This window comes from Daphnia pulicaria, chromosome 11 (genome assembly GCF_021234035.1).
Source record: "Daphnia pulicaria isolate SC F1-1A chromosome 11, SC_F0-13Bv2, whole genome shotgun sequence".
Lineage (NCBI taxonomy): Eukaryota > Metazoa > Arthropoda > Branchiopoda > Diplostraca > Daphniidae > Daphnia > Daphnia pulicaria.
Window position 1 is genome coordinate 1,306,583 of NC_060923.1, and position 28,000 is coordinate 1,334,582.

General features: G+C 45.5%; 5 protein-coding genes and 1 long non-coding RNA gene across 9 annotated transcripts; 1 reads left to right on the plus strand and 5 right to left on the minus strand.

Annotated features, from left to right (window-relative positions):
- The first annotated feature begins 3 nt into the window (after positions 1 to 3).
- LOC124315574 (UPF0462 protein C4orf33 homolog) lies at positions 4 to 1,605 on the plus strand. 3 transcript variants are annotated; one of them, XM_046781343.1, is made up of 6 exons: positions 4 to 139; positions 288 to 332; positions 420 to 577; positions 658 to 715; positions 781 to 1,029; positions 1,106 to 1,605. In XM_046781343.1, the coding sequence occupies exons 1-6, from the start codon at positions 72 to 74 to the stop codon at positions 1,212 to 1,214; spliced, it is 687 nt and encodes a 228-aa protein (XP_046637299.1). In that variant the 5' UTR covers positions 4 to 71; the 3' UTR covers positions 1,215 to 1,605. The 3 variants fall into 3 exon arrangements, with proteins under 3 accessions (XP_046637299.1, XP_046637302.1, XP_046637300.1); XM_046781346.1 differs by lacking the exon at positions 4 to 139 and adding an exon at positions 141 to 194; XM_046781344.1 differs by lacking the exon at positions 4 to 139 and adding an exon at positions 148 to 218.
- On the minus strand, positions 54 to 377 carry LOC124315826. Its single transcript, XR_006911721.1, has 2 exons — positions 295 to 377; positions 54 to 225 (listed from the first exon to the last, which is right to left on the minus strand). It is a non-coding gene; the product is annotated as an uncharacterized LOC124315826 (long non-coding RNA).
- LOC124315086 (sushi, von Willebrand factor type A, EGF and pentraxin domain-containing protein 1-like) lies at positions 1,504 to 27,999 on the minus strand. Its single transcript, XM_046780452.1, has 28 exons — positions 26,424 to 27,999; positions 25,107 to 25,637; positions 24,802 to 24,983; positions 23,545 to 24,709; positions 22,963 to 23,460; positions 18,871 to 22,005; positions 16,380 to 18,764; positions 15,944 to 16,292; positions 15,732 to 15,880; positions 7,812 to 7,818; positions 7,638 to 7,753; positions 7,425 to 7,561; positions 7,055 to 7,352; positions 6,821 to 6,993; positions 6,399 to 6,746; positions 5,766 to 6,341; positions 5,512 to 5,701; positions 4,976 to 5,447; positions 4,727 to 4,911; positions 4,077 to 4,663; positions 3,167 to 4,017; positions 2,878 to 3,105; positions 2,669 to 2,816; positions 2,508 to 2,601; positions 2,234 to 2,439; positions 1,958 to 2,170; positions 1,789 to 1,893; positions 1,504 to 1,686 (listed from the first exon to the last, which is right to left on the minus strand). The coding sequence occupies exons 1-28, from the start codon at positions 27,520 to 27,522 to the stop codon at positions 1,633 to 1,635; spliced, it is 14,481 nt and encodes a 4,826-aa protein (XP_046636408.1). The 5' UTR covers positions 27,523 to 27,999; the 3' UTR covers positions 1,504 to 1,632.
- Positions 8,161 to 9,949, minus strand: LOC124315393. Its single transcript, XM_046781046.1, has 9 exons — positions 9,852 to 9,949; positions 9,666 to 9,792; positions 9,391 to 9,597; positions 9,149 to 9,333; positions 8,955 to 9,084; positions 8,753 to 8,890; positions 8,565 to 8,691; positions 8,394 to 8,502; positions 8,161 to 8,331 (listed from the first exon to the last, which is right to left on the minus strand). The coding sequence occupies exons 1-9, from the start codon at positions 9,908 to 9,910 to the stop codon at positions 8,295 to 8,297; spliced, it is 1,119 nt and encodes a 372-aa protein (XP_046637002.1). The 5' UTR covers positions 9,911 to 9,949; the 3' UTR covers positions 8,161 to 8,294.
- Positions 12,024 to 13,380, minus strand: LOC124315473. 2 transcript variants are annotated; one of them, XM_046781174.1, is made up of 2 exons: positions 13,220 to 13,380; positions 12,024 to 13,132 (listed from the first exon to the last, which is right to left on the minus strand). In XM_046781174.1, the coding sequence occupies exon 2, from the start codon at positions 13,084 to 13,086 to the stop codon at positions 12,166 to 12,168; it is 921 nt and encodes a 306-aa protein (XP_046637130.1). In that variant the 5' UTR covers positions 13,087 to 13,132; positions 13,220 to 13,380; the 3' UTR covers positions 12,024 to 12,165. The 2 variants fall into 2 exon arrangements, with proteins under 2 accessions (XP_046637130.1, XP_046637129.1); XM_046781173.1 differs by having other exon boundaries at positions 13,192 to 13,332.
- LOC124315561 (von Willebrand factor D and EGF domain-containing protein-like) lies at positions 13,841 to 15,693 on the minus strand. The gene is made up of 7 exons (XM_046781326.1): positions 15,526 to 15,693; positions 15,259 to 15,445; positions 15,067 to 15,189; positions 14,823 to 15,002; positions 14,367 to 14,462; positions 14,122 to 14,221; positions 13,841 to 14,042 (listed from the first exon to the last, which is right to left on the minus strand). The coding sequence occupies exons 1-7, from the start codon at positions 15,559 to 15,561 to the stop codon at positions 14,018 to 14,020; spliced, it is 747 nt and encodes a 248-aa protein (XP_046637282.1). The 5' UTR covers positions 15,562 to 15,693; the 3' UTR covers positions 13,841 to 14,017.
- Position 28,000: the final 1 nt, after the last annotated feature.

Here is a 28,000-nt window from a genome sequence, read left to right on the forward strand (position 1 = left end):
AACGTAATAATTTATCTCGCTAGTGGAGCTGTTTAAAATAGAAAAAATTTTCTTTTGTGTTACGTGGAGTCATGGTTTTCAAAGCAAAACCCGCGAGTCGTCTGGTACGTCACATCCTTATAAGTTTTCTGCTATTCGGGTATGCTCTCTCGTTTTCTAGTCCTGTTGGTTAGGCATTAGGTGACATTTAAGAAGTACTTTTTTTTACATTGTCGTCAGTAAAAACTGAATTAGATGTAACTTGGGCTTACTTTAAAATAATAATAATTATTATTTTTTACTTTTAGGACCAACCTTTCACTTGCAATGAGACTTTCAATAGAAAGAACTTGGTAATACCATACCTGATACCTATGAGTAAATTTCTGTATTCTTGCAAGGGTGTTGTTAAAATAATAAGGGCTCATAATGCATTTTAGGGATGACCAACCTCTCACTCACCGACCTGCCACTATTGAACTGCGATCGCTCAATGACGAGAGCTTCCAAATGGATGTCGAAGGAAAGTTTTTCAACGATCCTCAAAATCCAGGTGGTGCCGCGGGTGAACCCTTCATGGGTCTTTGGGACTTCGAAGGTTCAAACAGATTTAAAATATAATTCTTGTGCATCAATCTTATGTTATTAAACATAAGCTATTACGTTATCCATTTTTAGTCATAGAATTGTTCTTGGCGAACGACGCGAATCAGTACGTCGAAATTGAAGTTGGACCGTGAGTTTAAAGCATGACATTGAATTATTTTATGCAAAGATTTTATAGTTAATTACATAAAACAGGTGGGGCCAACATATAGTTTTGTTGTTAAATGGCGTTCACAAAGCGATCCGTCATAGTTTACCCTTGGATTACAAAGTTGTCGAACGTACGGAAACTGGTAGCTGGCAAGGTCGAGCCATCATTCCAACCGCTTACCTACCACCGAACGTAACAAAAATCAACGCTTATGCTATACATGGAAGTGGTGCTAACCGAACGTACGAAGCCCTTTATCCTGTTCCTCAAGGACGGTTTGAAAATCCTGATTTGTAAGTAAAATTAAAAATACTAGTCCAACTCCTTTCAAACCGTAGTTATTCACACAAATGTTACTTTTTTTAAAAGTCACCGTCTAGACTTTTTCCGCCCAGCTAAAATATCCGAACTGCTTCAAAAACCTGTCACTTCACTTTCACCTATTTGGATCGAGTCCATAAATGCAGCTAAGAATTGAAGAACTTCCATCAAGCCACCAAACAGCAAATAATATTTTAAAATCTGAATATTATTGCCATTTTGGTTTCAAATCTTTACGAATTAACATTACTCAGTCTCAGCGAACCAACAAGTGTCACACGCCACCTTAATGACTGCCGTAATTACATGAGAAATTTTTGTATTGTTAATCAATGAAGAAAAAGCCTATCAATCAATATTTGTTCAGTAGTAACCAAGTAGTGACAAATTTTGGAATGTTACTAACCAAATAGAAATAAACAAGTAGTAGAGCATTACTAAAATAATGTGGGTCAAATTTCACTTTATTTTTCAGTAAGCTGATTAATTCCCCATTACCCCAATAACTTAAGTGCTGGCATTTCCAATAATTCAAAATAAAAAAGAAAGTGAACACGAACCAATAAAACGTTGCATCATTTCGATGGTTTCCAGAATCCGCCTCTCTTACTCGAACGTGCATCACCGGGCTACATATGACAACGAAACAAAGAAAAAAATATAATTATATAGGATAATTATTAGGCACACCAACTAGTCAATCGTCTTTTTTTTTGTCTAAATCCTCTCACCATTGACAGTCCACCCAAAAGTAGACGCGCTTTGTCTTCTTCCTGTGGTGTTCCACCCTCCTCGACATGGGAACGCGGTCGAATTTGAAGTTTTTGTTTTATTGCCTTTGAGAAAAATTAAATCAAATTGAATTGCAGTTCACTTCTGTCAAATTTTTTGCTCTCGCACCTGTGAGAGAAGAACGCGCTTAGAATCATTTTTCATGGCCAGAAATAAATCCAGCCAGGTCCAAGTGACGTTGTGGTACTCGAGAGTTGGAACAACCAAGAAGAATTCGTGTACGTCTTCGATGTTCTTCTCTTTACCTCCTTTATAAGAAACTTTGACCGGGACTTCGGGAATTTTGATGTAGATGAACAATTTATTCTTCTCGGCTCGTTCCTGAAGAATTGCTTTAAAATTAAAAATGTATTGCGTTTAAATAACGTAAAAACCAGTGCAAACCTTCATTTTCTCCACATCATCTTCAATTGGAACGTAGAAACTCGACTCTTTGCCTCGTTTAGTCTTGTTAACATTGCTGAAATGCTTGCCTCCTCCTTTGCGCGCCACGGATGATTCTGAATGCTCACCCTCACCGTCCAAAGTTTCAGGATCCTTTTCGGGGAAGCAGAAGCGCATCATCGTTTTGAAAAACTGGTACGTCATAGCTGTAAAACGTTAGAAAATTTCATTAGAATTTTTTGTACGATCAAATTCCGTTTGACTTCTTATTTACCGAATGTGAAAGGAACGACATTCACTTCAAAAATCTCTTTGATACAAATACCTCCCACGGGAGCTTTATCTCTGGAAAACATACGGACAGCCACCTGTAAGCAAATAAGGTAACAAAGGTTAGTTTTTTAAAGCTACTAAAATAATTAAAGAAGAATCAACCTGTCGATCCACTGGCATATTGCGGTTCAACTCAGTTGGAACGATAACTTGTTTGTAGATTTGGTTGGGAAGAAGATTAGCTAAGCTGACGTAGCCGATTTCCAGCGAATGCTCACAGGCATCATCACTTTTCGACAATTTGTTATACCTAACAAAATTGGGTCCTTTAGAACAGAAACGATAATAAATCTTCTAAAAATCTGACTCACAGAAAATTAGTGAGCACGACGTCTGCAATTCCAAGTTGGCCGTCGGCTTCTGTGAGTCGCCATTGAGCGTGTTTGAAGTTAATTTGACTTGTCCGAACTGTGGTGACATTACTGCCTTGTCGAGCGGCTTGGAGGCGTTGATGGGCTGTTAACTGAGCCTCTTTCAGACAAGATACCATCATCGCAAGTTCTTCGTTTGCCGCATTCAATTGCTCTTTACATTCATATCTAAAACACCAGACAAGATAGATTATTAAAAACTCTATCAAACAAATAAGTCACAACTTACACTTTGCGTTCCAACGAGTCGAATTCGGCTATAAACTGAGCATTTGAGGGATCTTCTGCTAAGGCTCGCTGGAGCATGAAAGTATCTTTCTCCAGGCGTCTTAGCTGAGAGATCAAGGAACGTAGTTGATTTTGAATTTGTTGAACGGGTCGTCTTTGATCCTCAGTGCTGGACAACTGCAACTGAAAGCGCAGTCGCTGCAATCGTTCACTGGCCTCTTTTCGATGGGGTTCGACATGCAGCAATAAGTTATTAATGACGTCCAGTAGCATCTCATATTGGAGTGAGTTGGTGCAGATATTCAAATCGTGATGCGTCAGAGTAAATGAATCGACAGGTTGCTCCCGCTGTGCCCACAAATCCATCACATCGTCGTTTGGTGGAGGGGGAATGTCCATGAGTCCTTCTAGATCATGATCAAGATCGAGATCCAGCGTGTTCTGTCCGTAGCTGACAAACAAAATCTCGCAATTACAACGGGAAACGATCCTTTGCAGTTGAAGGGCAGAAGAGTCACATCCGCCAACCGTTTCAGAGATGACGCCTCCTACGCTTTGTCCGCTTCCGACCATGTCAGGCAGACAATCAAGTGAAGATAACACTTGACTTTCTGCTCTAGCGGCGCTGCCAATATGATCCGTACTGAGCCAAAGAATATTCTCGTCAAGGGCATCTTGTTCTCCCGCACTGATGGTTGCAAAGTACTGCATCCCGTCAAGCGAACAGTTCCATGAAGTTTTGGAGACTAAGCTCCTATCACGCCACACGGGAGGATGAAGCCTTTGCAGAATTTTGGCATGAGCAGCTGCCAATATGATGTATCCTTTGGTTTCGCATCCTTTCAACAACACCTAAACCAAGAAATTCGATTTCAACTTCAATTTTTAACTGAGTACAAAACTGCAATTACCTGACTATTAACCAGCTCAATTAGCCAGTTTAGGTGGACTCCTTCCTGGCCTTCACTAGTACTAGTTCCGGTAACAGCTGGTCGGCTGCCAGTAGAACTAAGGTCTTCACTAAATACAACGTTGCGATGGTCGGCCAAGAGTTGCTGCAGCATAGAATCTGCTACAGGTGTTGAAGGTGCAGTTGGGGTCGCTGCGGAATTGGTGCTCGAAGCACTAGGTGTCGGTTGGGCCCCTTCTGCAGAAATACGAGCGGAAGATCGTGGTTTCATGGGGGAAACGCTGGATTCGGGCATTCTGAGGAGTTTCATCACCTCGGATGAAAGATTTTTCTTAAGAACTTGAGCTTTGACCCAAGAATCGTACAACGCAAAAGCCACTTGACGGTTACTCTTGGTCCACGCGGCTCTTAAATCTTGGACCACCAACCGATGTGTCGGTACAATGGAAGCTGTTCCAGGAGCTACAAAAGGCGGTGTCAGGACCGCTTCGCGTCCGTAAGAGACTCGTTGGACACTCAAAAAGTAAAATTTTTCCACCGGTTGACGTAAGGACACGTTAAGCTCGGCGTTATCATCACTATCAGACCCTATAAATTTAAGAATAGAATTACTTCAAAGTTTGATTGTGTAGTCAGCCAAGTAAAACCAACCAAGGGCACTTTGAAGCCAAACTTCTGCTTCATTGAGTTCACAGTTTAGAAAGACAATAGACCAGTCAGCTCTCGGACGGTGCTTGAGTCCGTCTTCCAGGGCGACTAGGCGCAAAGCATGTTCGGAACTAAGTGTTAAACGTCCACAAATAAGCTCGAACCCACGTTGCATTGATGCGGACATCCTAAAAAGAATACAAGTTATTTTAAATTAACGAACTTGAATTGTTATTCGACGATATAACATACCAATAGTAGATATGGAAGCGATGAAGGCTCAAAGCCAAACGAACTGCCTTATAATGTCGTGAAAGCTGACCTTTACGCGGTTTGGTGTTATTAAACAACGACCCCCGTCGTGTCGGTCTTGAAACACCCGAAAGGATGAACTTCAGGTTCTCGAACCATCGTAAAGTGGAACCGTAAACAAGGGCATGCACTTCTGCTGCGCTACTACTAATTGAACTACTACCACTAGCTTTAGTTTCTAAAGAAACGGCCATTGTCACACTTTGCGATCTAAAAGCACGATAGGAATCGTGCTCCTGATTGCTCGAGTATTCTGGAATTCGATCGGGAGCGCAGGGTTGTACAGCGAGATGTTCGTTGGGATCGGCCAAACAATGCCAGGTCAACCCGATGGTCAGCTTCAATCGAGGTAAATGCAAAAGACGACAATCATCGTATTTGGAAGCCGTTCGGACATAGACGTTGAATTCACCTAAAAGTAACAACTCAAATGAATTAAAATTTCGAAAGGCTATGAATAAGAAGTTATTCAATACCTTTTAGGATAAAATTGGCATTAGTCCAATCCATTGCCAAATCGGTCCAAGTTAACTCCATCTCTTCAGTGGTATTGTAAGGATCAAGTGATGTGTGGAGTAGTAGAGTTAATTGTTGAACAGACAACGTAACTCGACCGTGGAGGAGTAGACGAATTTTATCCCAAAAAGGCAAGGCTGGACTAGGATCCTATTCGTAGGGAAAACGTAAATTTAATGTTTATTATTATTATTATTTATGATAAAATTTTTACCTTTGAAGGAGGTGAAACGAAATCCCATGCTAGATTGCATTGGGCTATTACGGGCTCCCAACAAGCACCGTAGGCCAGACGCCAGCTCTCAGCGTCACAAGAAAAATCATGGTAAAATTTCAGTTGGTTCATCCCACGTTCGATCTGTACATCACTCCAGGGGGCCGCTACAGAAACAGTACAGGTCCGCCGAGCTCGCCAGGAAGACTGTTGTTCAGCTCCGGCTAGTCGACCAAAGAGCAGCAATTCGTGAATGTCGAGAAGCGGTTGCGGGAAATCTCGAAGTAAAAATCGCCATCGATGACATGTTGCGCGGACTGCACGACACCACAGCGTAATAAAATCTATTTCTTCATCAGGCCACGGGCTGTCAGGATCCATCTCCTGGATATTGCGGACGACATTGGCGTAACCGTGGAAAGATGGATCGGCTAAAGCCATCACATCAACTTGCTCCATTTCCCATCGGAACAGAGCCGTTCTCATAGGCCTCGCCTCGTACATGCGTTGCGCTCGCTGAACAAATATCTCAACATTTCGGCCTCCCAGATTTGCATACAGCTCATCAATTTTACCCTGTGTGAACGAAATTTTTATTAGACGAAAATTTTACGGGTTGATTAGGAGACTTACTTGCGTCAGAAGTGGGTGCGTTCTTCGGAGTTCTTCAATTTTAGCGTCCAACATACGCTTACGTTTGAGACTCTCACGAAATTCATCTTCGCGCAATTCGTAGTTATCACGGAGCTTGACTTCAAATGGGTCGTCGCAGAGCACCATAGAAAATAGTGCAACTGACAGATGAACGTCACGATAAAGTGGTTCTGTTTGTCCAGGAAGCCGAGGCTTTTTGTGCAGTGATTTTAGCCACTTGAAGACGCTCACCATCTCCTGTTGGCAGGCTTCGGAAAACTGGTAACGGTAGGGGAAGCAAACGCGCAAATGGGCAATGCTGACCAGCCCACATTTGTTTGTGGCAGCCTTTATTATGTGATGTAATCAAAGTTAAATAACCATTCTCACGAAGAAAATATCAGTTTTACGGAAATAAGTACCTCGCAATCGAAACTGATTCTTTCCTGTTTGAGATCAAGATCGTTATCAGCTAGCTTCCAATTTAATCCTTCAGCTTCAATGATGGAATGTCCGTCAAAAAGTAATGCGCAGCGTGGCAAATTCAACTCGAAACTAGTTCTTGGATGACCGTTGACCATTGCTCGTGAATCATCTACAAATACATAAAAATAAATTCTGAAGACCTTTAATATTTTACGATTGAAGATACGTACCAGCTTGAAATTGAATAGTATGGGTGGGCGAAAGTACTGCGCAGATGGTTGTTTTGTGTTTGAGGGATACGGTCCAGCTTTGTTTGGTTTCCTGTTCAGAATCTTTGACAGTTGGTATTTTGACAGGTTTGGATTGGTTAAAACGGTTCCGGAAAGTTTTCCATTCTTCAATCACTTGTAGAACGGCCATGTGCAGGCGAGTATCCCAGTTAAGGCCCAATTGATCAACGTCAATAGTCCCAGACTTGGTCGACTTACGCAACGATAATTGCAGTCGTGCAAATTCAAGGTTTCCTTTCTTCTCGTTGAAATTAATCAGAAAAGTGTTGAACTATTAAGCATTTAAAAAAGTGCAAGAAATTGACATCACCTTGATTTCAAAAGATTTTGCGCAACTAAATGGAGCTCCTGGAACTATAAAGAGGCCTTTAAGTCCTTCGATAGAGACGACAGTCTTATCCGGTTGATGATCGGCAGCCAAGGAATCAACTCGTAACATTAGGGCACCTAAAAACAGAGCAATAAAAATAAATACTGTAGAAAATAGTAAAGGAAGCGTCTAAGTAGGAAATAAGGTATTTACTTTCTTTCTTCATCAGTAAGAAAATATTAGCACTGGCGACCGTTAAGGAATGCGAAACGCGCATCGGAGATTTCTCTTCTTCTGCTAATGGTTTCACATTTGATTGCGGCAGACCACTAAAAGGAATTAAAAATTAGAACAAGTACAGATAAATCATGTGTTGTCCGTATATACTTGCGAATGGCAAAAATCGTTTCCATGAGATTTGGTGACCATTCAAACCGAAGGACGTCCAACAGCAACTGGCTGTGAATAGAATCGCTCATACCAAGGACTCCTAATCGCCTCTCCATTTTGCCAATGATCAGCCCAACGTAAATGGGTGAATTCCAGAAGTGAACCTTCTTTTGCCCAGGGTCGGAAGGCGTTCTGTTTCCTAAACAGCACCATACAGTTTCGCCTTCGAACTCACAACTCAAGCCACCCGTTGCCGGGTGATCGACTAGCTGAAGCTGAACGTGTGTAACGCCACTCCGTAACGGCAAAGCGTCTTGAAATAACGCTACCACGGAAAGATCCCAAACTTCGAAATTGAGCGTAAGCGGGGCTTGACGAGAAGATTCATTTTTCGCACCAGAACTGGTTTTTTTCTTCTTGTACGGAATTAAACTGAGCCACGGTAAAAGTTCGGCGTTTGAATAAACTATTGCAATGCGATTAGCATTCACTGTTGAGTCGATATTGCCAGAAAAAACCTGTTTATTAAAGTTAATTATCAATGTTTTATGCGACAAGAAAACTATAAAACTCTTTTAGACCTGAATAGTTGCGTCCAGTTCACTCAAACTAAACCATCGCCCGGATTTAGTTTCAGAGTATAACATCTGAGTGTGTAGCTTAACGTTGGTGTCAAACATATTATCACCTGTAGAGACCAGATAGCTTTAAAAGATTTAAAAGTTATAATTTATCATACAACAGTCGTACCGCTTCTAATGTCTAAAGAAGTATCTGCAGTTATTTCCAACAAATTTAAAGTAGTAGTTACGAAAGTAGATTCGTCCTCATGTCTGTACAATTTGATTTCGGTGCCAGTAACGTTGAATTCGCATTTCTAGCAAAGCAAAATTAGGAACGGAAGCACTTGACTACGGTATTTATATAAGAAAACTTACTCGGGGAAAATAGAGTGACCAAATTGGCGACTGGTGCCTTTCTTGAGGCGCATCATCTTGCACGATTTTTGTCTCAAAAGCCTTGACAAGTCTGTCATTAATGGACAATTTTGGGTTGGAAATATTTAGCATTAATTTCTGAAAAAAAATTAATTTTAACTATTAAGAATTCGCAACACAATAATTATTCAATTACACTTACCGTGATGGCCGGTAAAACTGGGTCAACGTGAATTTCTGTTTGAACTCCAACTGAAAACTCTGCTAAACACGGCTGCCAAGTTTTCGTTCGTGATTCGACAAATTGTGATTGCTGGTTAGCCTTTCCATCTCTAGATTGAAATAGTGTTAAATCAGTTACGGTGATTTCGTAGTACTACAAAGAAAATAGCTAACCTTTCAGTAGTAGCTACGGTCTGAAGAAGTCGACATGAAAACACATCTATCAGACCACAGAGTGCAATCTGTGAGCGTGGTAAAATGCTTCCGTCTAAACTCAGATTGTTAACAGAAGCATGGACCAACTTGTTGTTGTTCAACTGGGCTACTATAGTCACATTGCTTATGGAGACACACATAAACTAACCAAATAAATTAGACCTTTGATTACGTGGTTCAAAACTAACATTTCCACCTACCTGAACAAATGATGTCAGAATGGGTAAAATTTTTTCAAGCAGATTGACTCTATTTGATTCCACTGGGTTTGGAACAGTGGCTTGAAGTGATGTATTGCTATTAACACTGCAATCTCTTGTGAATCGGACATCTTCAATCAACAACCCCAGTAGCCTCTTGGTATCAGCATTTACTAGTGATGAGGTTAATCTCACTTTATCAACGTGCTGTAAAGGGAAAAAGTTACGAATAACGTAAAGACGCTACTATACAAAAATAAATTGTAAATACTTACAACCGTGAAATTTTTGAACAAAAAATAAGTATTTTGTACAGAAGGTGGAAGTAGGGCGACTTGCCCTAGACGGACTTCGATTTTTAGTTTATGTGTGAAAATTAAGTTTAGAGCATACAGTAGAAGACTACATAAAAGAAAATTTAGCATATTAATTAAAATTTGTTAAAGCAAAATTACGCTTACCGTTTAAAAAGGAAAAAAAGAATGACAAGAAACAGAATAAACCATTGCAGGCTACCCATTTTGTTTATTTACAAGTCAGTTCGTCTGTATTTTAAAACAGGCTCAATTGCGCTGCGTTGCCAAATATACTGAACGGTACTCAATGTCCCAACCTCCCACTCGAATTCAATCGAACTTCGAACCTGATCCGATCGAATCGAAAAATGGAATTGAATAACAGTCAAAATATAATATTAATGCAAACTAATTGGAAGAAGTATGGTTTACATCTGTTTGTTTTTTAACTTTTAAGGATTGTGAAAAATTAATTCATCTTCGGAAAAATAATGAATATATTTTTTCTGTATCTCATGTTCGTGTATTATTACATAATATCATATTATGATGGAAACAGTTTTTATCCAGATGATAAATTGCTGAATATTAGCTTAAGGATGGTGGTCTTGGTGGTGGAGGGCTCGAAGATTCCTACGAGCGGTACGAGATCATGAGTACTACGGCGTGATAGTTTTTTTTTAGCTAGATTTGTTTAATTTATCAAGTTTGGTGATAGCATTAATAAAAATTATAAAAAATGTATTATCGCACAATTTTCGCACATATTTACACTTTAAACAAGCACGAAAGGGAACCATGGAGGGAGGGGGAATAGAACCCGGAAGACACCGGAGGAGACAAGAGACTTACTAACTAGCAACACTGCGTGCCATAACCATTAAACCATGGTTGTACATACTATTAAAATTGGAAATTTAAAGACGAATAAATCAATCTTTTATAGAAATTTTATTCTGCTTCATATTACCTTTGAAGTTTGAATTTACAAATTTACTATTGAAATCCATTAGAAAATCACATGAATGCATAAAGTTAGCAATTCTACCGCTAGATGTATGATGTTTGCTTTCTTGGGCTCAACTCAACTCACTCAGCGAGGATGAGTATGAGTATGAGTAGGGAAATACTGGTTCCAAATTCCAATTCAATACCAAATAAAAATTTAAAATGAAAAGTATGGCGATAATATTTAAATTTCAATCTCATATCATACTGAACGCAGGTGGTGTTTCCGTTCGACGCTATATTACAGCCTGGTGAATGAAAGGCTCAAAGTCCCTACGGCGTACGGCGTGATAGCTTTTTTTTCAGCTAGATTTGTTTAATTTATCAAGTTTGAGGATAGTATAAAGTAGTTTAATTAAAAAAAAAAAAAAATCGTTCGGTACCGTTTTACATACATGATTATTTTATGCAAGTACGAAAGGGAACCATGGAGGGAGGGGGAATAGAACCCGGGAGACACCGGAGGAGACAAGAGACTTACTAACTAACTACACTGCGTGCCATAACCATTAGACCATGGTTGCACATACTATTTAGATTGGAAGTTCAATTTAAACACGAATAAATAATTGAACTATCTGAAAGAAATGCATCGTGCTTCTTTAGAATTTACAACTTTACTATTCAAATCCATCCATTAAAAAACACATGAATGCATAAAGTTAGCAATTCTACCGTTAGATGTATAATATGTTTGCTTTCTGGGCAGCAGCTCAGCGTGTTTGGGTAGGGAAATAGCCTACTTGTTCTACTAATTTGAAAATTTTGAAAAATGAAAAAATACAAAAATTTTAAGTTCAATCTCGAACCAGTATTATAAGTTTATAATAATGTCGGTTCCAAGTATTATCGTGGATTTCACTCCAAGTTCCAAGATAACCGGAAATCCAGCCAAACATTCATGACATCAATCTAAATGAATTCCATAAGAACTAGCTGCTCGTGACAACAGAAACTAAATGGTCTAATCCAATAATATGCAACCTCACAACCTATGTCTTCTGAAGCAAAATAATTTCTGTTGCAAGGTATTTGGATTCTTTAAGGCAATAATGTTCAGTTGTTCACATTAATTTTTCCCTGTCAAGTTGTAAACACTCTCTCCATACCCCTGCCCAAACTCCTGAAGACCAAACTCTAAAAACTGAAATATCGATCTGCCACCTGGAGAAACAACAGAATTTAACTTTTTTAGGCGGTTTTTCTGATATCTTATGTAATACCATTATTTATAGGTTCTTCATGGCATGTAATTTTTTATTTGAGATTTGTGAAAATAGTTGAAGTCAAAGTGAAAAATGCAACAAATAGATCTAAAATATCAGATAATAAGTTATCAACTCGTTTTATTTATCCACAAGCAAAGGTTGTTATTTGATGAAAACAAAAGACAAGTAACAATACGAAAAATTTCGGAACAATTAATGTAGCGAACAGGAAAACAATTCAATACTAACAGTATCGAAACGAACTAGTGCTGCAAAACCATAGACTGAAGCATCAGAGGTAAACATTCACATGGGAGTTGATGCCTTCTAACTACTTTCGCTGCGATGCAAGATAACGGACGAACACCCTGCAAGAAACTGCCTACCAGTCGGCACAATTGGGTATTTGGATACAGCGGAAGGAGAGGTTTAAGACGCTCCAATGCTGTTTCACCACGGAGATTGACTTGATCTTGATGGAATCTTCCATCCAAGATAACTCGAACGATAGAAGTGAAGTTTTCAGCACGAGTAGAATAAAAAGGATTGCCCCACATTTTAAATGAATAACGTTCTTTCTTGGCCAGAAGATGAAGAGGGCTGCACCGTTTTTTATCTACAGCGTTGGGATCCGCTCCCGCTTTCAGCAACAACTTGATCAACTTGAATTCGTCGGGATCTCCTTGGTGCGACGTGCATACTTTTAGCAAGATGTTTGGTTTTTGATTTGCCCGCTTGAGTTCATAGGTGTTTATGTAGAAAGCTAGCTGACTCTTCAATTTTTTGCTCTGAGTCTTCGATTTTGTAATAGACACCAGCAGTTTAAGAAGAACAAGAATCAGCTGTGAAATTTCTTCAAGCTTGTCGACTTTTGATTTGATGGTCCATAATTCATCGATTGGGATTTCATCCTCTAGAGCTGGGTCTGGGTCTTGGTCATAAACTTTCACCTGGTATAAGAAACAAAAACCCAGGGTGTCCATCAAATAGTCAAATGTCAATACTGAATCCGGTTTGGTCCATGTTGGATCTCCCAGGGTATTGAAGAGTTCGTAGAACGTCCAGTGTGCAATGTCAGAAGACCATGTTGGTTGGTGAATTAATCGTTCCAAATACTTAGGAGGGTTACCGTGTTCTTCACCTTCAGGTATGATATCTTCCTCAGCTTTCTTTTTTAAACTCATGTTCTTCTGTGCTTTGGGTCTGTCAGACCAGGCTCTGTAGTCAGTACTGTTTTGAGAAATATAATTTTAGTATACATATAATGAAGAATTTCATGCGATGAATACCGCATGATGTCCAATCATAGAGGTTTACCGTGTTTATGTAAGAAGAAAACAATTCTTAAGTAGAAAAATGTCAAAATTTCAACTAAGATTCTTTAGCTCTGATTGACGACGTCTGCCTAGAAGAAGAACGAATGCTGATGTAAGTAATAGACTAATAGGTAATCAGCTGAAGCCCCCTGGTGGCTGAATTCGAATTTGAAATTTTAACCGTTGCCAAATTATTTAATTATTTAGCAATTTATCCGTTACTTGTTTCACTGTTTTGTTTTCAGAGCTATTTATTGAAGTATAAGGAAAAATAAACACATTTTAAATTAATAAAACATCACTGATAGGGTTGTGGCAAACACGAAAAAAATGGATAGATGTATTCGAGTCTTCGATAATCACAGACACAGACCTGCCTGACAAGTCACTTGGTCTGTATTTAAACAGGCCCAATTGCGTTGCGTTGCCAAATGTAGTACGGAATGCACTGGAATTCAATCGAAAAATCAAATCGAAGTCGAAGAGCAGACAGCAGAGCAAGTTGAAGAGGAGGTTACTTCAAATTAATTGAAAGAAGTAATGGATTACAGCAGTTTTTTTTTTATTTTAAAGTTTTAAGGATTATGAAAAATTACTTTACCCTGGTAAAAAAAATAATGAATACATTTTCTATATCTCGTGTATTACATAATATCATATTTTGATGGAAACAGTTTTTATTCAGATGATAATGCTGCAGTTAAACGCAACAAATTAAAACTTCTCTACATTGCTTCTACATTTTCCATGCAACAGAGGAAGCTTGATGATTGGGCCCAACGGAAGAGCAATTCAAGTTTCAGCCTCTCGAAGAGAAGATATCACTGAAATAATGAAACAAATAAACATTTAGATTTCTGTAACAGAATTATCTAGAAATCGTAGTTAAATTTAATAGTGTACCTGCGCTTACGACAAGAAGGACCTACTGTTCCATGTGGACACGTACAAACATTAGGTGAAACGCAGCGACCTCCATTTAAGCACGGCTGGTCACAAACAGCTAAAAATGGTTTTAAATGTCAACAGGTAAATAAAGGAACGCCGCCGTAAAAATCAGAAACGTATTTTTAAAAAGATCCGGTTATCTTTTTTTACATAACTTTATTTGAATTAAACAGAAAACCAAAATTTTTTTGTTGACGTACGTGTTTGACATCGTTCTCCAGTGCGTCCAGGTCGACATGCACAACGATATGGTGCAATACAAGTGCCTCCATGCAAGCAAGGCAGAATGCAATGAGCTATAAATGGCGAAAGGTCATTTTACTATTGAGAACTCTAATTAGGTGGCAAGAAATTGTAGGAGAATCGACAGAGGATTGATCAAGGATCTCAAATATATGAATTAAGGGAGTAATGCAGGGATTCCAAACGAAACAAACAAACAACTTGTCGAGAAATTATTCTACGCGATTAATTAGTAATAGCGTGCAATTGTGAATTAAATAAACAAAGATTTACTAATTTGAATAAAAATGCCAATCTTTCAGTTGCTGTGGGTACGCGATTCAAGAGAGCAGCTACGTTTGTCTTATACGCAAACTAAATGTTTAATCTAATCAACTCAACATGCATTTAATATTTTTGAAAAAACGGTTTACCGTGTTGACAACGGTCCCCGCTGTATCCAGGCTGACAAGTACATTTACGATTGTTGGAATTGCAGGAGCCTCCGTTTAGACAAACCGTATCGCATTGAGATTCGCAAACCGGAGGCTGACCCGTCCATTGGCCGTCTGCCTGGCAAACTAATATGGCACTACTTCCCTTTAGATGGCGACCTGCATAGTTAACGGTTATTGCATTATGTATTCCCCAAAGATATATTTTTAAGTGCAAATTTACCATGTTTGCAGCTAACAAGAAGTCGATCCCCGAAATGGTACTGTCCACTTCCAGCATCAGCCTCTCCACTGATGACCACCACAGAAGCTGCTCCTTTAGCAACTGGATGACTGCAGTGCACTCCTAAACGGATCAAATGGCCCAGTTAAATCTATGGCCTTTATTTAAACCGAAGATTAGAAATGTTTTTACTCTTGCAATGGCCCTTGACAGTGGACCACTGTTGATTGTGCAAACACTGAAGCGTCATGTCACCGACCGGTGTGAACCCTTCCTGGCAGCGAAGAATCATTTGCGTTCCGGTGGTTATTGGCTTTCCGGATGCCGGAGCTATCGTGTGGGGAACGGCTGGAGGAGGCGCGAAGCAAGTCAGAGCTGGCTGATGGAAATTTGCACATTTAGCAAAGCCAGTCCGCAAACGGAAAGTATTTGAATCATTTATTTGGGATGACGCTATACCTTCACACTGAGGCGACACGGTCGACCAAGTTCCATCCGCCTGGCAGGTGGAATCGTCTGCCCCAATTAACCGATAGCCGGTGCTACAAGCGTAGCGGACCCGGTCGCCATACTGCCGGCCAGTTCCCATCACAAATCCTTGCAATGGCGCTTGAGGTTCAGGGCACCATACTCCTAGAATTTTATTTGGTTTTAATTTAGGTCCAAATTAGGGTCGATTTTATAATCAAAATATGAAATACTTTGACATTGTGGTCCTCGATCGCTCCATGTTCCTTGGTCCGTACAAGTCCGTTGACCCGGGCCAAATAGTTGATATCCACGATTGCACGTGTAGTGAGCCGTAGAATGATAACTGGAAATCAAACCAAACATTCATGACATCAATCTAAGTGAAATTCTTAAGAAATAAAGTTACCCCACGGCCAGCTGTTGATTGATGTCATTATTGAGCTCTTGATTGTCCGAAATCCAATTGGTCAACTGAACAGTTCCGTGTTCCGGATCTCTCAAAGGTGGACAAGTAATCTGCTGGCAACTCGGTGGGCGATCGCTCCAGGATTTATCCGTCAGACACGTTACAGTGGCCGAACCGACCAGAGTAAAACCCGGTTTGCATTCGAAACGAATGGTAGAGCCCGGAACGAAACCACCTACTGTCCAGGATCCATGTTCCGGGGCTTCCGGTACTGCACAAACGACCGGATCACAGGCAGGATCTTCTCCTGACCACCGACCGTTACTCAAACATGTTCTAGATTCGACTCCTAAACATCAGACAATTGAAACAAAGTCAAATTATTACAGCAGCTTAAAATTAGAATAATTAATTGAATTGAATTGAATTTGCGTACCAGAAAGGCGATGTCCGGTCTGACAGGAGTAGGAAATTGTATCACCGACTCCTGTGCCGCGGACGACGGCAAATCCATTATCGATATTCGGAGGATCTCCGCACGAACGAGTCACACAGACGGGCATTGCTGGATGGGACCAAGTGCCGTCCGGCCTGCAAGTGATTTGCTCCTCCCCATTCAGTTGATATCCTTCCTGGCAGCTGAAAGTAATCCGGCTGTCCAGAATTGAGCTCGTTCCGCTGACAGTTCCATGTTTTGGCACCTGGACATCTGGGCAGCGAATGGGTTGACAAACTGGAATCTTCTGCTCGTCCCATTGCCCATCATCGGCGCAGGTTAGCGCAGACATTTGTGGGTCTTCCAGCACATAGCCCAGCCGGCAACTGAACTGGATCGTCTCGCCAAACCCGTACGAACTCTTCAACGGTTGCGTGAATTTGAAATCGCCGATGACTGCTTTCCCAGTTGACAGTTGTTTCGGAAGAGGACACAGCTGAGCTTCACATTCCGCTTTTCCTTTCCAAATGCCGGCCGGACCGCAAGTCAAATTGGATCCGAGTAATCGAAAGCCGGGATCGCAACGGACTATCGCCGTGATGATATCCGGTCGAATGACTGTCGATTGGATTTGACTATTCGGTGGGATCGGCGGAGACTCGCACGGCCATGGAACACAAGCCGGAAACGGATGATTCCACTCGCCCGTCGACGTGCATTCGGTCAACGCGCTGCCCACCAAATCGTATCCGTCTTGACAGGAGAATTTCAATGCCATTGGGCGCTGTTGGCGGCCGGCTTTCTGTCCTTCCGACGGCGGATAGACGGGCGTGATGATTCCGTCTTCCAGTATGTCGACAGACAGACAAATGGCTCGGACGCACGTCGGTATCTGATCTTCCCAATCTCCCGAAAAAGTGCACGCCACTTGGTCTTCGCCCGTCATGCGGAATCCGAAATCGCATTCGTATTTGACGGAATCCAAATATGAATATTCCTTTTTCCCGTTTCCGTCCAGTTTGCCGTTCTTGACGACGGGCGGTTGAGGGCACCGAATCAGCTGACACGTGGGCGGTTGCGAGACATTCCATTTGCCCGTCTCCAGACATTTGGCCACCTTGGGGCTGTCGTCGCTCAGCTGGTAGCCTTTTTTGCATCCGTAGTGGATGATTTGACCGACAATGGCCGCTTCCTCCGTTTCGTTGACGCTGGCCACTTCATTCTGAACGGGACGAGATGTGTATCCATTCTGGGGGATGACGGCCGGCGGGCAGGAGACTCTGGAACAGACGGGCGGTTTGGAAGACCAAGAGCCGTCGGCCAAGCAGCGCCTCTCCACGACGCCGGAATCGTTGTCGGATTTGACAATTCCGTAACCTCTTCGGCAGGTGTAAACCAAAACGTCGCCGTAGTGGTAGACTTCCGGATCTAATCGAACATCCGCCTGCTTGAGTGAAACGACTATGTTGGCAACCAGGCCCGGATTTGGACACTCCACCGGGCGACAGGTGGGCATTATTCCGCTCCAATTTTCGTCATCTTCGCAGGACAAACGTTCCGGGCCGTCTAGTTCGTATCCGGGATGGCAAACGAATTGAACGACTGAACCGTAAATGTTCTCCTCGGCCCCCGTGACAGTCCCGTGCTCCATCGTGCTGGGCAAACGCTCGCAAAATATCTGATGGCACGACGGCTCTTGGTCCGTCCAATCGCCGGATGGCAAACAGGATCGTTCCCGCGCTCCGACTAATTTGTATCCTTCCTCGCAGTCATAGAGAATGACGGATCCGGTGCCCAGACTGGTGGCCGATCCGCCCACTTCGAATCCGATGTATCCGTGCTCGATGATGTCCGGCATGGAACACGTTCGAGGAACGCATTTGGGCTTGGCTCCGCCGATCCATTCGCCTTCACTTCCGCACGTCCTCTGCTGCGATCCGCTCAGCACGAATCCTTGGTCGCAGCGGAAGAGCGCCTTTGATCCGAAATTGCTGGACGTGAAAGTGACGGACCCGTTGGCGGGAGTTTCCGGCTCGCTGCAAACGACTTCCTGGCACCGGAACGGCTCGTTGGAATTGGATTCCGCGTCGCTAACGCTCCAAGTCCCGTCCGAATTGCAGACCAAAGTTGCCGGCCCCGAAGTGGCGCCGGCCTGGAAGCCCGTGTCGCATTCGTAGGTTGCCAGTTGGCCCGTTTCGAAACCTTCGACAACAATTGTCCCGTGATCCGGATTGTCCAATGCCGGACACGTGATTCCGGAAATCGATGCCAGGGTCCGGCATTTAGGTAAACCTTGCGGCATCCAGCCGACTGTTCCAGCACATCTTCGTCGTGTTCCACCGTCCAGCAGGAAGCCCTCGTTACACGAGTAAACCACTTCAGCACCTGTTGATTATTCGATTCAATATTAAAAAATAAAGAATAAATTCTTATTTGTCTACTCTGATTGGACATTTAAAATATTGACAGACTGGATGAACACTGGTCTTACCCGTGTAGAAAACGGTTTGGGCGTTGACCATTTCACCGTCAACAGCTGACGTGTAGAGCCAGGCGCCATTGTCGATCGCATCCGGCGGAGGACACTCTTCCGGCAAGCATTCGGGAATGTTGCCCGACCAGGAGCCATCTTCCAGGCAAACTAGGAGGTCGGATGACGTGCTGCGGAATCCATCCTGGCAGGCGAAACTCAGCTCCTCTCCGGCGACGAACGGTTCGGCGGCCGATTGGGTCCCGTTGCGAACGAGCGGGGCTTCGGCGCAAGCGACGGGCAAACACTGAGGGGCGACACCCCATCGATTATCGGCTCCGCATTCGATCCAGCTGCTGGCGCCCATCAGTTTGAAGCCGGAATAACACGTCACCGGGGCTTTGCTTCCGAAAGTCTGCTCTTCCGCATAGACTCCGCCGTTGTCGACGGTCGGCGGCGAGCCGCAGTCGACGGGCATGCAGACGGGCAGGGTGGCTTGTTTGTTGCGATCCAGCCAAGTGCCACTCTCCGTGCATTCCAGCTCGGCCGGACCGAAATGCTCGAATCCCGACTGGCAGACGTAAGAGGCCACTGATCCGACTCGGTCGTTATCCGGGCGAGAGAGCTGGACGGTGGCGTGGTCAATTTCCGGAGGCGTTCCACACTGGATGGGCACGCATTTGGGAATCTGGCCGATCCAGAATCCTTCGTGACTGCACTGGACCTCGGCCGAAGATTCCAGCTGGTAACCAAAGAGACAAGTGAACGTCAAGATGGAGCCGGGCACAAGAAAGTGGGGCAGATCTTCCGGAAGGATTTCGGCCACTCCGTTGGTGACGATGCCGTGCTCGACGTAAGGTGGGCGTGTGCAAGCCAAAGGCTGGCAAACCGGAAGAACGTCGTCCCATTGCCCTTCGTCTTGGCAGGCCAAGGAATACGGTCCGTCCAGCCGGAAGCCGGTCGAACACTGAAAAGTTATCCGGTCGCCGACGGCGTAGAATTCCTGCGACACGGGCGGCTCAATCTGGGAGCCGTTGACGGGCGGAATGGGTGGCTCACAAGTGACCGGAACGCATTCGGGCGGATAGCCGCTCCATTGGCCGTTTTCCTCGCAAGTGCGTAATCCGTCGCCGGACAGGCGGAAGCCTCTCGTGCAATTGTAGGAGACGGTGTTGCCGTAGACGAAATTGGTTCCGTTCACCAATCCGTTGAGAATGTATCCGGGAAATCCGCAACTGACCCGTTGGCATTCCGGATCGGGACCGGACCATCCGCCGTAGACGAGACAAGGTCGACGAGGCGACGGAGTTGAGAGGAGGTAGCCCAGCTCGCATTCGTAAACGGCCTCGTTGCCTTCGACTTTGACTCCGCCGTGTTGCGGCGGAATTGGATCGGAGCATCCGCGGCAAAAAATCGACTCCTCCACTCGAATTCCGCCGCGCAGTCCGTGCTTGAAATCGGCCCAGGTGATGAGGTTGCCACGATATTGGCTGCTGGACACGCTGTCCGGCTGGTGGCAGGAGAGGGTCAGGCCGGCGATTTGTTGGTCGTCCAGGACCGAATCCCACAGTTCGACTCCGTACAGCTGGCCGACGAAGGATTCGGCATTGCTGAACCCTCCGGCGCGGACGTCCTGCTCCTGGCCGAGGATGACGGTTCCGTTGGGATGGATCGACGAGTTGCTGGCCAATCCGAATCCCTTGTCTTTGAGCTCTCCGTCCGAGTAGATGCGCCACTGTCCGTCCGGTGAATTCCACGTGGCGCAAATCAGGTGCCAACGCCCGTCGTTGGCCGTCACGTCCGTCACCACTTTGGCGCCGTTGACGTAGAGAACGAAGCCGGAATAGTCCGTCAGGGTCAGCGAATTGGCTTCGTCGTCGGTGGCGTAAGAGAAGACGGTGCCGTAGTTCTGCTGGTCCGTCGTCTTGATCCAGGCGCACATGGTCATCTGTCTGAGCGGCCTGGCGTCCGTCCGCAGTCCGCCCTCCCAGACGGCGTAGTCCAGTTTGCCGGCGCTGGTGAATTCTAAACTGAAATCGGAATTGACGGCCGTGTCGCAAGTCGATCCGACCACTCCAGGCGGGCACAAACAAGCGAAGGATCCCAGTCGGTTGACGCAGGTGCTTCCGGATGCGCACGGTTCCGGCAGGCATTCGTCAACGTCGGTCTGGCAGAGCGGGCCGTCGTAGCCCAGCGGACAGTGGCAAATGAAATTGCCGATCAAATCTTCGCAAGTGGCGCCGTTAAGGCACGGCTGACTCAGACACTCGTCGACGGCCTGCTCGCAGAGTTTGCCGGCCCAGCCCGGCTGGCAGACGCACGTGTAATTGGCCACGCGATCATAGCAGGTGCCGCCGTTTTGGCACGGACCACTCAGACACTCGTCGACTTCGAGTTCGCAGCGAGAGCCGGCCATGCCGGGCGGGCAGACGCAAACGTAGCCCAAGATTTTATCCAGGCAAGTGGCGCCTTGGTGACAGGGCCCGCTCAGGCACTCGTCAATGTCCGTCTGGCACTGGGCGCCGCTGAAACCGGCTGGGCAGAGGCACTGGTAACTGTTGACGGCGTCGACGCATGTGGCGCCGTTCAGACACGGCAGAGAGGCGCAATCGTCCACGTCCGTCTGGCACTGCATGCCCGTGTAGCCGGCCGGGCAATCGCAGACGTATCCAAAGTCCAGCGTCCGGCATTGGCCGCCATTCTGACAGGGCAGTGAAAAACATTCGTTGACTTCCAGCAAAGTCATTTCTTCGAATTCTTCCGTCGCTTCCGGCTCGGGAAACTCGTCCGTTCCGTTGACGTAATTGTCGTCTGTTATCGGTCGAGTTCTCAGACATTCCATCCGGTTGACGGCTCCGATTCCGGCTGTGTAAGGCGACCGCCGCGGGCAGCGGATGCAGAATCTCTGACCGTTGAGCGGCTGGTAGAATCCGACCGGACAGGAGAAACAGGGGGCCAATCCCGTCTCGGAAACGAGTCCTCGTGGACAGACGGACTTGCAGTCGTCCAGACGACGGGCGCCTCGGCGCCATGTGGTCGAACCCGACGGGCAAGGAAGGCAGTTCCGCTGCGAGTACTCGGTCTGGTACGTTCCTTGCGGGCAAGTGCTGCACGGTTCCAGTCCGGTTGGAGAGTAACTTCCAGCCAAACATTGAGCTGGGCATTCAAAAAAGAATGATTTATTTCATTTTAAAGAGAGGGTCATAACATTTTCTAAATGCACTTTTTTTTTAAAGATTACAAGTTTAAAAAAATTTTTAATTTGAAAAACATTCAACAATCAAAATTGTGAAACATATCGGTTGTTTGTCGTCAAATCATTCCAGTGTTGTTCCTCCAAGAAAATCAAAACGTTTAAAATTACAAACAGCAACGTAAAACTGTTGACTTTACTTACATAAACTATAACACTTAATGCTGCAGCATGAAACAGTTCAATAAGACTTACAGGAATATATGAAAATCAAAGTTTACCATTTTCTACTATCAACGTGATTGTTTTTCACATTGACATGTGATTTTTCTGCAGAAACAACACTGGAACGATTTCCTGACAAACAAATCATGTTTGATTCACAAAATCTTAGTTAATTAAATGAGTTTCATTAACTTAAATCTCTAAAAGCAAAGAGCAAATTAGGAAATTGTGTTTTCCAAGATGGCTTTGCATTTATCAATACAATTACTTTCCAGATTGACTTTCAACATTTAAAATAATCTTGATCAATACAATCAATCATTTCGAATTGAATTTTACTTTAAGATGAATTTAGATTGTCACCATTTTCCTATCTTAAACTGCTTAAACTACGTCTCATTTTTCCATCAACAAAACTAAAGCAGACGACACTTCAAAATTCAACAACTTTTTAAAAAAATCGACCCCCTTCCCCCTAAATCCAAACCGCAAAACCAATAAAAGCGGTTTAATCGACATCCGTTGAATAGATTTGGATTAAAAAAATAGTTGGTCTCATCGAGTTACACGCAAAAGTAAAAATTAGCACGAAACCCGCCGATAAATACTCTGAGACCGAAAACCCGCCAATTCAATTGCAATTCAAATAATTGAATTAGACTTTTAGACTTCTCAAAAAATCGTGAATAATATACCTTGGCAATCGTCGGAACGTTTGGCGTTGACGACTTTGGTGGACGTGTTGTGCGGGCAGACCAAACAGGAGAGCTGGCCCTCTTCCGGCTGGTAGGATCCTTGCGAGCAGGACTCGCAGACTTCGTTGACGACGTTGAAGAAGGTGCCGATCGGGCAGTAGACGCAGCGGGCGAAATCGTGATTGCTAGTCGTCGAATTATTATTATTATTATTATTATTGTCGTTGGCCTTGATGGGCACGCTGCCCGCCGGGCAGCTGAACTTTGGACGCTCGACGTCGCCCTGGAATTGGACGTCGAAGACGTTCAACAGCTGACCGGCCGTGTAATTGACGTTGAACTCTCCCGACAGAGCCGATTCGGTCAGCAACGCCCGCAGTTGATTCAATTCGTTCAGCATCACCTCCGGCGTCAATCGACTGAACGTCGGCGACGTCGTCCTCGATGTCGTCGTCGTCGAAATCTCATCCGTCCCGTTGGATTTCTTAGGGAATCGACCTGCACTCGATGCAGTTCAATCAATAATCAAGTTCCGGAAGCGACTTAATGTGTTAATAATCAAATAACAATTAATTTTTTTACTTAAAACTTTGAATCGCAGCTCCAATGTCAGGCCGCTGTTCTTTTTGCTTTTGTCCGCGTTGCTCTTTGTCGAATTGCTTCTGCCATTCCGTTTCATCCGCCGGATTATTTTAGACCAATCAACCGAATGACGTTGATACCTTCCAGCTGTGACGCTCCGTCTGGACCGGGTAATTTCGTTGGTCTCTTCCCAGTCTACCGAATTCTGGCCGTCCTCGTCCAGCATCGACGGGTCGTCGTCCGATTCGGCCACCACCTGTCGGCACTCGGCCTGGAGGTCGTCCACCTGGCAGATCATGTTGTCGCCGCAGATTTCGTTCAGACGGGCGGCCAGCCGTCGCTTAAAATGGCCCTCCATTTGGCTCATCAGGAACGGATCCTGGCAGATTTTCTCCTCTTCTGAGCCTTGGCCAACGTTGGTGAGACGCAACAGGCCGTCCTGGATGAGCGCATCCGAGTGGGTGGTGACGGAACAGTCGGGAAAAGGCAGCGGACTGTCGGCCGGCAGCCACTGGCCGTCGTAGGCGCAAAAATAATTACGAGGTGGTGGCATGGCGAAGGCGTAACCGTCGTGACACGTCAGCGAACAGTAAACGGCGTCCGGCTGCTGGGAGCAGTTGGCCTGGCCGTGGATCGGATCGATGGGCAGATGGCAGGCGTGCTCCTGGACGCGGATGACGATCGTGCACGTTTTGCTGTTGCCGGACTCGTCGGTGGCCGTGTAAACGACTTCCGTTTCGCCCAGTGGGAAACGGCCCGGATCGTGGGAGCGCTGGACCGTCGTCGGCCGTCCGGAATTGTCGCTGAACACCGGCTCGTCCCAGACGACGCTGGCGTTCCGGTCGCGGAGCAGAAAAGTGGGCGGTGACTCGCATTGGTCGACCGTCGGCGGCTGCCCGTCCAGCACCGTCACCTGGAAACTGCACTCGGCCTGGTTGCCTCGCCGATCCAGCGCTTTGTAGGCCACCGTGGCGTTGCCGATCCGGAAGCGCATCGGCTGTTCCGTCACGGCCGGCACGCTGATGACGTCCGGCACAGCGCCGGAATTGTCCGACACCACCGGATGATCCCACGAGTAGCTGGCGAAATTTTCGCCCGCTTCCGCATCCAGCGTCACGTCAGCCGGGCAGGTGATTTCCGGCGGGGTCACATCGACGCACCGAGTCTACACCCCCCCCCCGAATTCATTCGAATAGCCAACAATTAATTCAGCGGGAAAATTTGAAAAAAAGAATTAAAATAGTTAAATAAACTCACTTTAACTTCTTCTTCGGTCCAGGCGCCCAGTTCGGAGCAGCGACGGACTGCCGGCCCGCGCAGCTCGAACCCAGTGGCGCAGGTGGCATTGCAGTGCTCGCCGTAACGGATCTTGGCCTGCGGGCATTTGGACGGCCCCCACGTCCCGTTCATCACCTTCGGCAGCGGGTTGCAAAAGACCGCTGGCCATTTAATCAAATCAAAAGGTTAGAATTAAATATTTTTAAATTCCCAGCGGATGTGTTTGATAGTAATAGAATTGGCGGGTAATTAATGAATTGAATTTTTGGGGTTTATAATTTTACGTTTGCAAAAGGCCGGCAGGCCATCCCAGTAGCCGATGGGCAGGCAAACTCTTTTGCGTGAGCCGACTAGGGTGAAACCGACGTCACAGCTGAAGGTGCACTCGCTGTCGATGACGTAACTGTCGGAGGTGCACTCGATCCTGCCGTTCTTGGGTGGCGGGACCGAGCCGCAGCTGCGCATCTGACAGGCGGCCTCCTCGCCGGACCAGGTCCCGTTCTCCTGGCAGAGGCGGATGCTGGATCCGATCAGCTTGTAGCCGCCGTTGCAGCGGATGCCGCAGGCTCCGTTGAAAACGCTGTTGCACGACTGCTTGACAAAGTAGCCGTTGGCCGGCGGGTCCAGTTTGGGGCAGGCCAGCAGTTGGCACGTCCGGCCGCCGTCCTCCTCTGACGGCACGTAGCCGCGCGGGCATTGGCACTGGGATTCCGACGTGCTGCCCGCCGGCGAGATGTGATTCTCATCCGGACATTGGCGGCAGGAGCGCAAGTCACCTGGACCTCCGTCACTTCGGTACGTACCACCTGGACACGCTGTGTCCAAACCCAAAAGAATTCAATCGACGTTAATTTGGTATTATATAATTAGGCCTAGTAAATCTGAATTGAATTCAAGGTTATGGTATATTATTCCGGATGGAAACAGCGACAATGAAATGCTTGAAATTAATTCCATTCGGTATATACACAGACTGGGCATCAGAGAATAGGACGACACGATAGTGTCCAATAAGGCAAAGTGATTGAGAATGTTTACCTAAAAAGGTCTGTCTCGTTTTATTTCTTTTATGGGTTTTATCATTTGATTTCTCTCAACTGTTATTCTTTTCATGTCGCCAATGCTATTTGGGAATCAAATATAAGCGGATGGAATAACGCGCGCCGGCCGGAGCATTATACCAAAAATCTTGGCACAACTTGGTAAAAAGAGAAGACCGAAAAAGCAGATCCTTTTGTTTTGGGTTGAAGACGACGGTGCGGGATATAACGCGACGTGCATAAGTAATCAAAAAACATAAAAAAAAGGTTTTCCACGCCATCAAGAGACAGACCCCCCCCATAACTTTGGTGCCATCCAGTCGCTTTCCCCTTTCGTTGACAAAACAAAACAATCGTCCAATCTCAAATGCATTAATTCAATGGCGCATTTTCGTCTGCTGTTAGATTTAAAATAAATCATTTATCCTCATTTCTATCTAAATGACTCCCTCAAAATTCAAATCAAAATTTGCGCATCAAAATTTAATTGAAAAAATAATAATTAAAGTCTAAATAAATTTGAGCATCAAATTCAATTTTAATTTTAAAAATAATAATTACGGTGACAATCGTCTTTGAGTCCGGTGCCGTAGTGTCCGGGCGGGCAGAGGCAGGCGTAGTGTCCGGTGTGGGTGCCGCAGGTGCACTCGGCCGACGGATGGCAACATTCCGACTGGTCCCTGCACAGCCGGTCGCAGGCGGATCGGTTGCCCTGCGGCAGGTAGGAGCCCGTCTGCAGGTCCTCGTGCAGGGCCCGTCTGGCCAGCGCTTCAAACTCCTCAAAGCTGTCGACAATGTACGAGTGCTCCTGGGCCGGCTCCGAGGCCATGTCGTACAGCTCCTTGACGTTGCCGTTGCGGATGCCGAAGGTGAAAATGCGGACGCCTTGCTCACGCAGCCGCTTGGCGGCCGGCCGAGGATCGCCGCCGTTGGAATAGCCGTCGGTGATGAGGAAAACGGCCTTGACCGCCTCGGACCGGGCCTCTTCCAGCACCGACTGGGCCTCCAGCAGAGCTCCTAACGTGTACGTTCCTCCGCCCGTGTAGCCGATGGCCGGCAGCTCCTGTTCCAGCAGACGACACTTGTGTCTAGGATCGCCACCACCGTCGGCCGAGAGCTCCCGGTGGCCGGTCAGTCCCAGCCGACTGACGTGGTCAATGTGACGGACGACGCGGTTCTTGGATGAGAAGGTGACGACGGCCACGCGGGCCGCGTCGGCCGACACGGTGAAATCGGCCAGGAGTTTCTTGACGAATTTCAATTCGTTGAAGAAATTCTCGGCTCCTACCGAGGCGGACGAGTCGACCAGGAAAACCAATTCGACTTTCTGGCCGGGCACGTGACGCAGGGCCTGGACGCGCTGCTTCAACACCTCGCCCAGGACCTCCACTTTGGACTTGAGGACTTCGTTTTCCAATTTGCCGCCGCCCAGTTGATCCTTGTTGAACTTGTGGTGGCCGCTCTTGGGATTGGCCGTCGTGCCGTGATTGAAAAAGTGCTCGTACTCGATGGACGCGCTCTTGAAGGCCGCCAAAGACGAGCCGGACGAGCCGGACGTGGCCGGCTGCTCATCTTGGCGGGCGGTCGCTAAACAGTCGAGCGACTGGAGCAGCAACAGGCCGGCCAGGATCGACCAGCCGGCTTGAACCAATCTGATCATCTGGCGACAGACCAAACGATAACAACACCAGCCACTGAACAATAAGCTGGATTGCTGTTAATCCACTCTAATTAAATCTCAATTAAATGTTATGTCGAATCAAACCAACCAGAGAATGAGCGGATGAAACGGATCACTTGGTGCCATTCAAATAGAATCAGTTTGAGATTGGCAATATGTAACAGACACACAATGTCACAAGACGCACTGGACTAAAAATAAACTTTGTAGTCCCGCCGGAATCGTAGGGGGTTTCGATGATTGTTCCGACAGAAAAGTCAAACGCACACACACACAAATGTCCAATTGAAATGTGTTGTCTCTGGACACACACTGCGTCAACTAGTATATAAGTTGGGGTTTATATTTTGTAAAAATACACAGAGAAGAGATGGATGACACAGGCAAATTCGATCTCTAGAACGGATGCAGGAGAGATGTGAGCGCGGTGCCATCTGGGTCACCAATGGAGCCGACA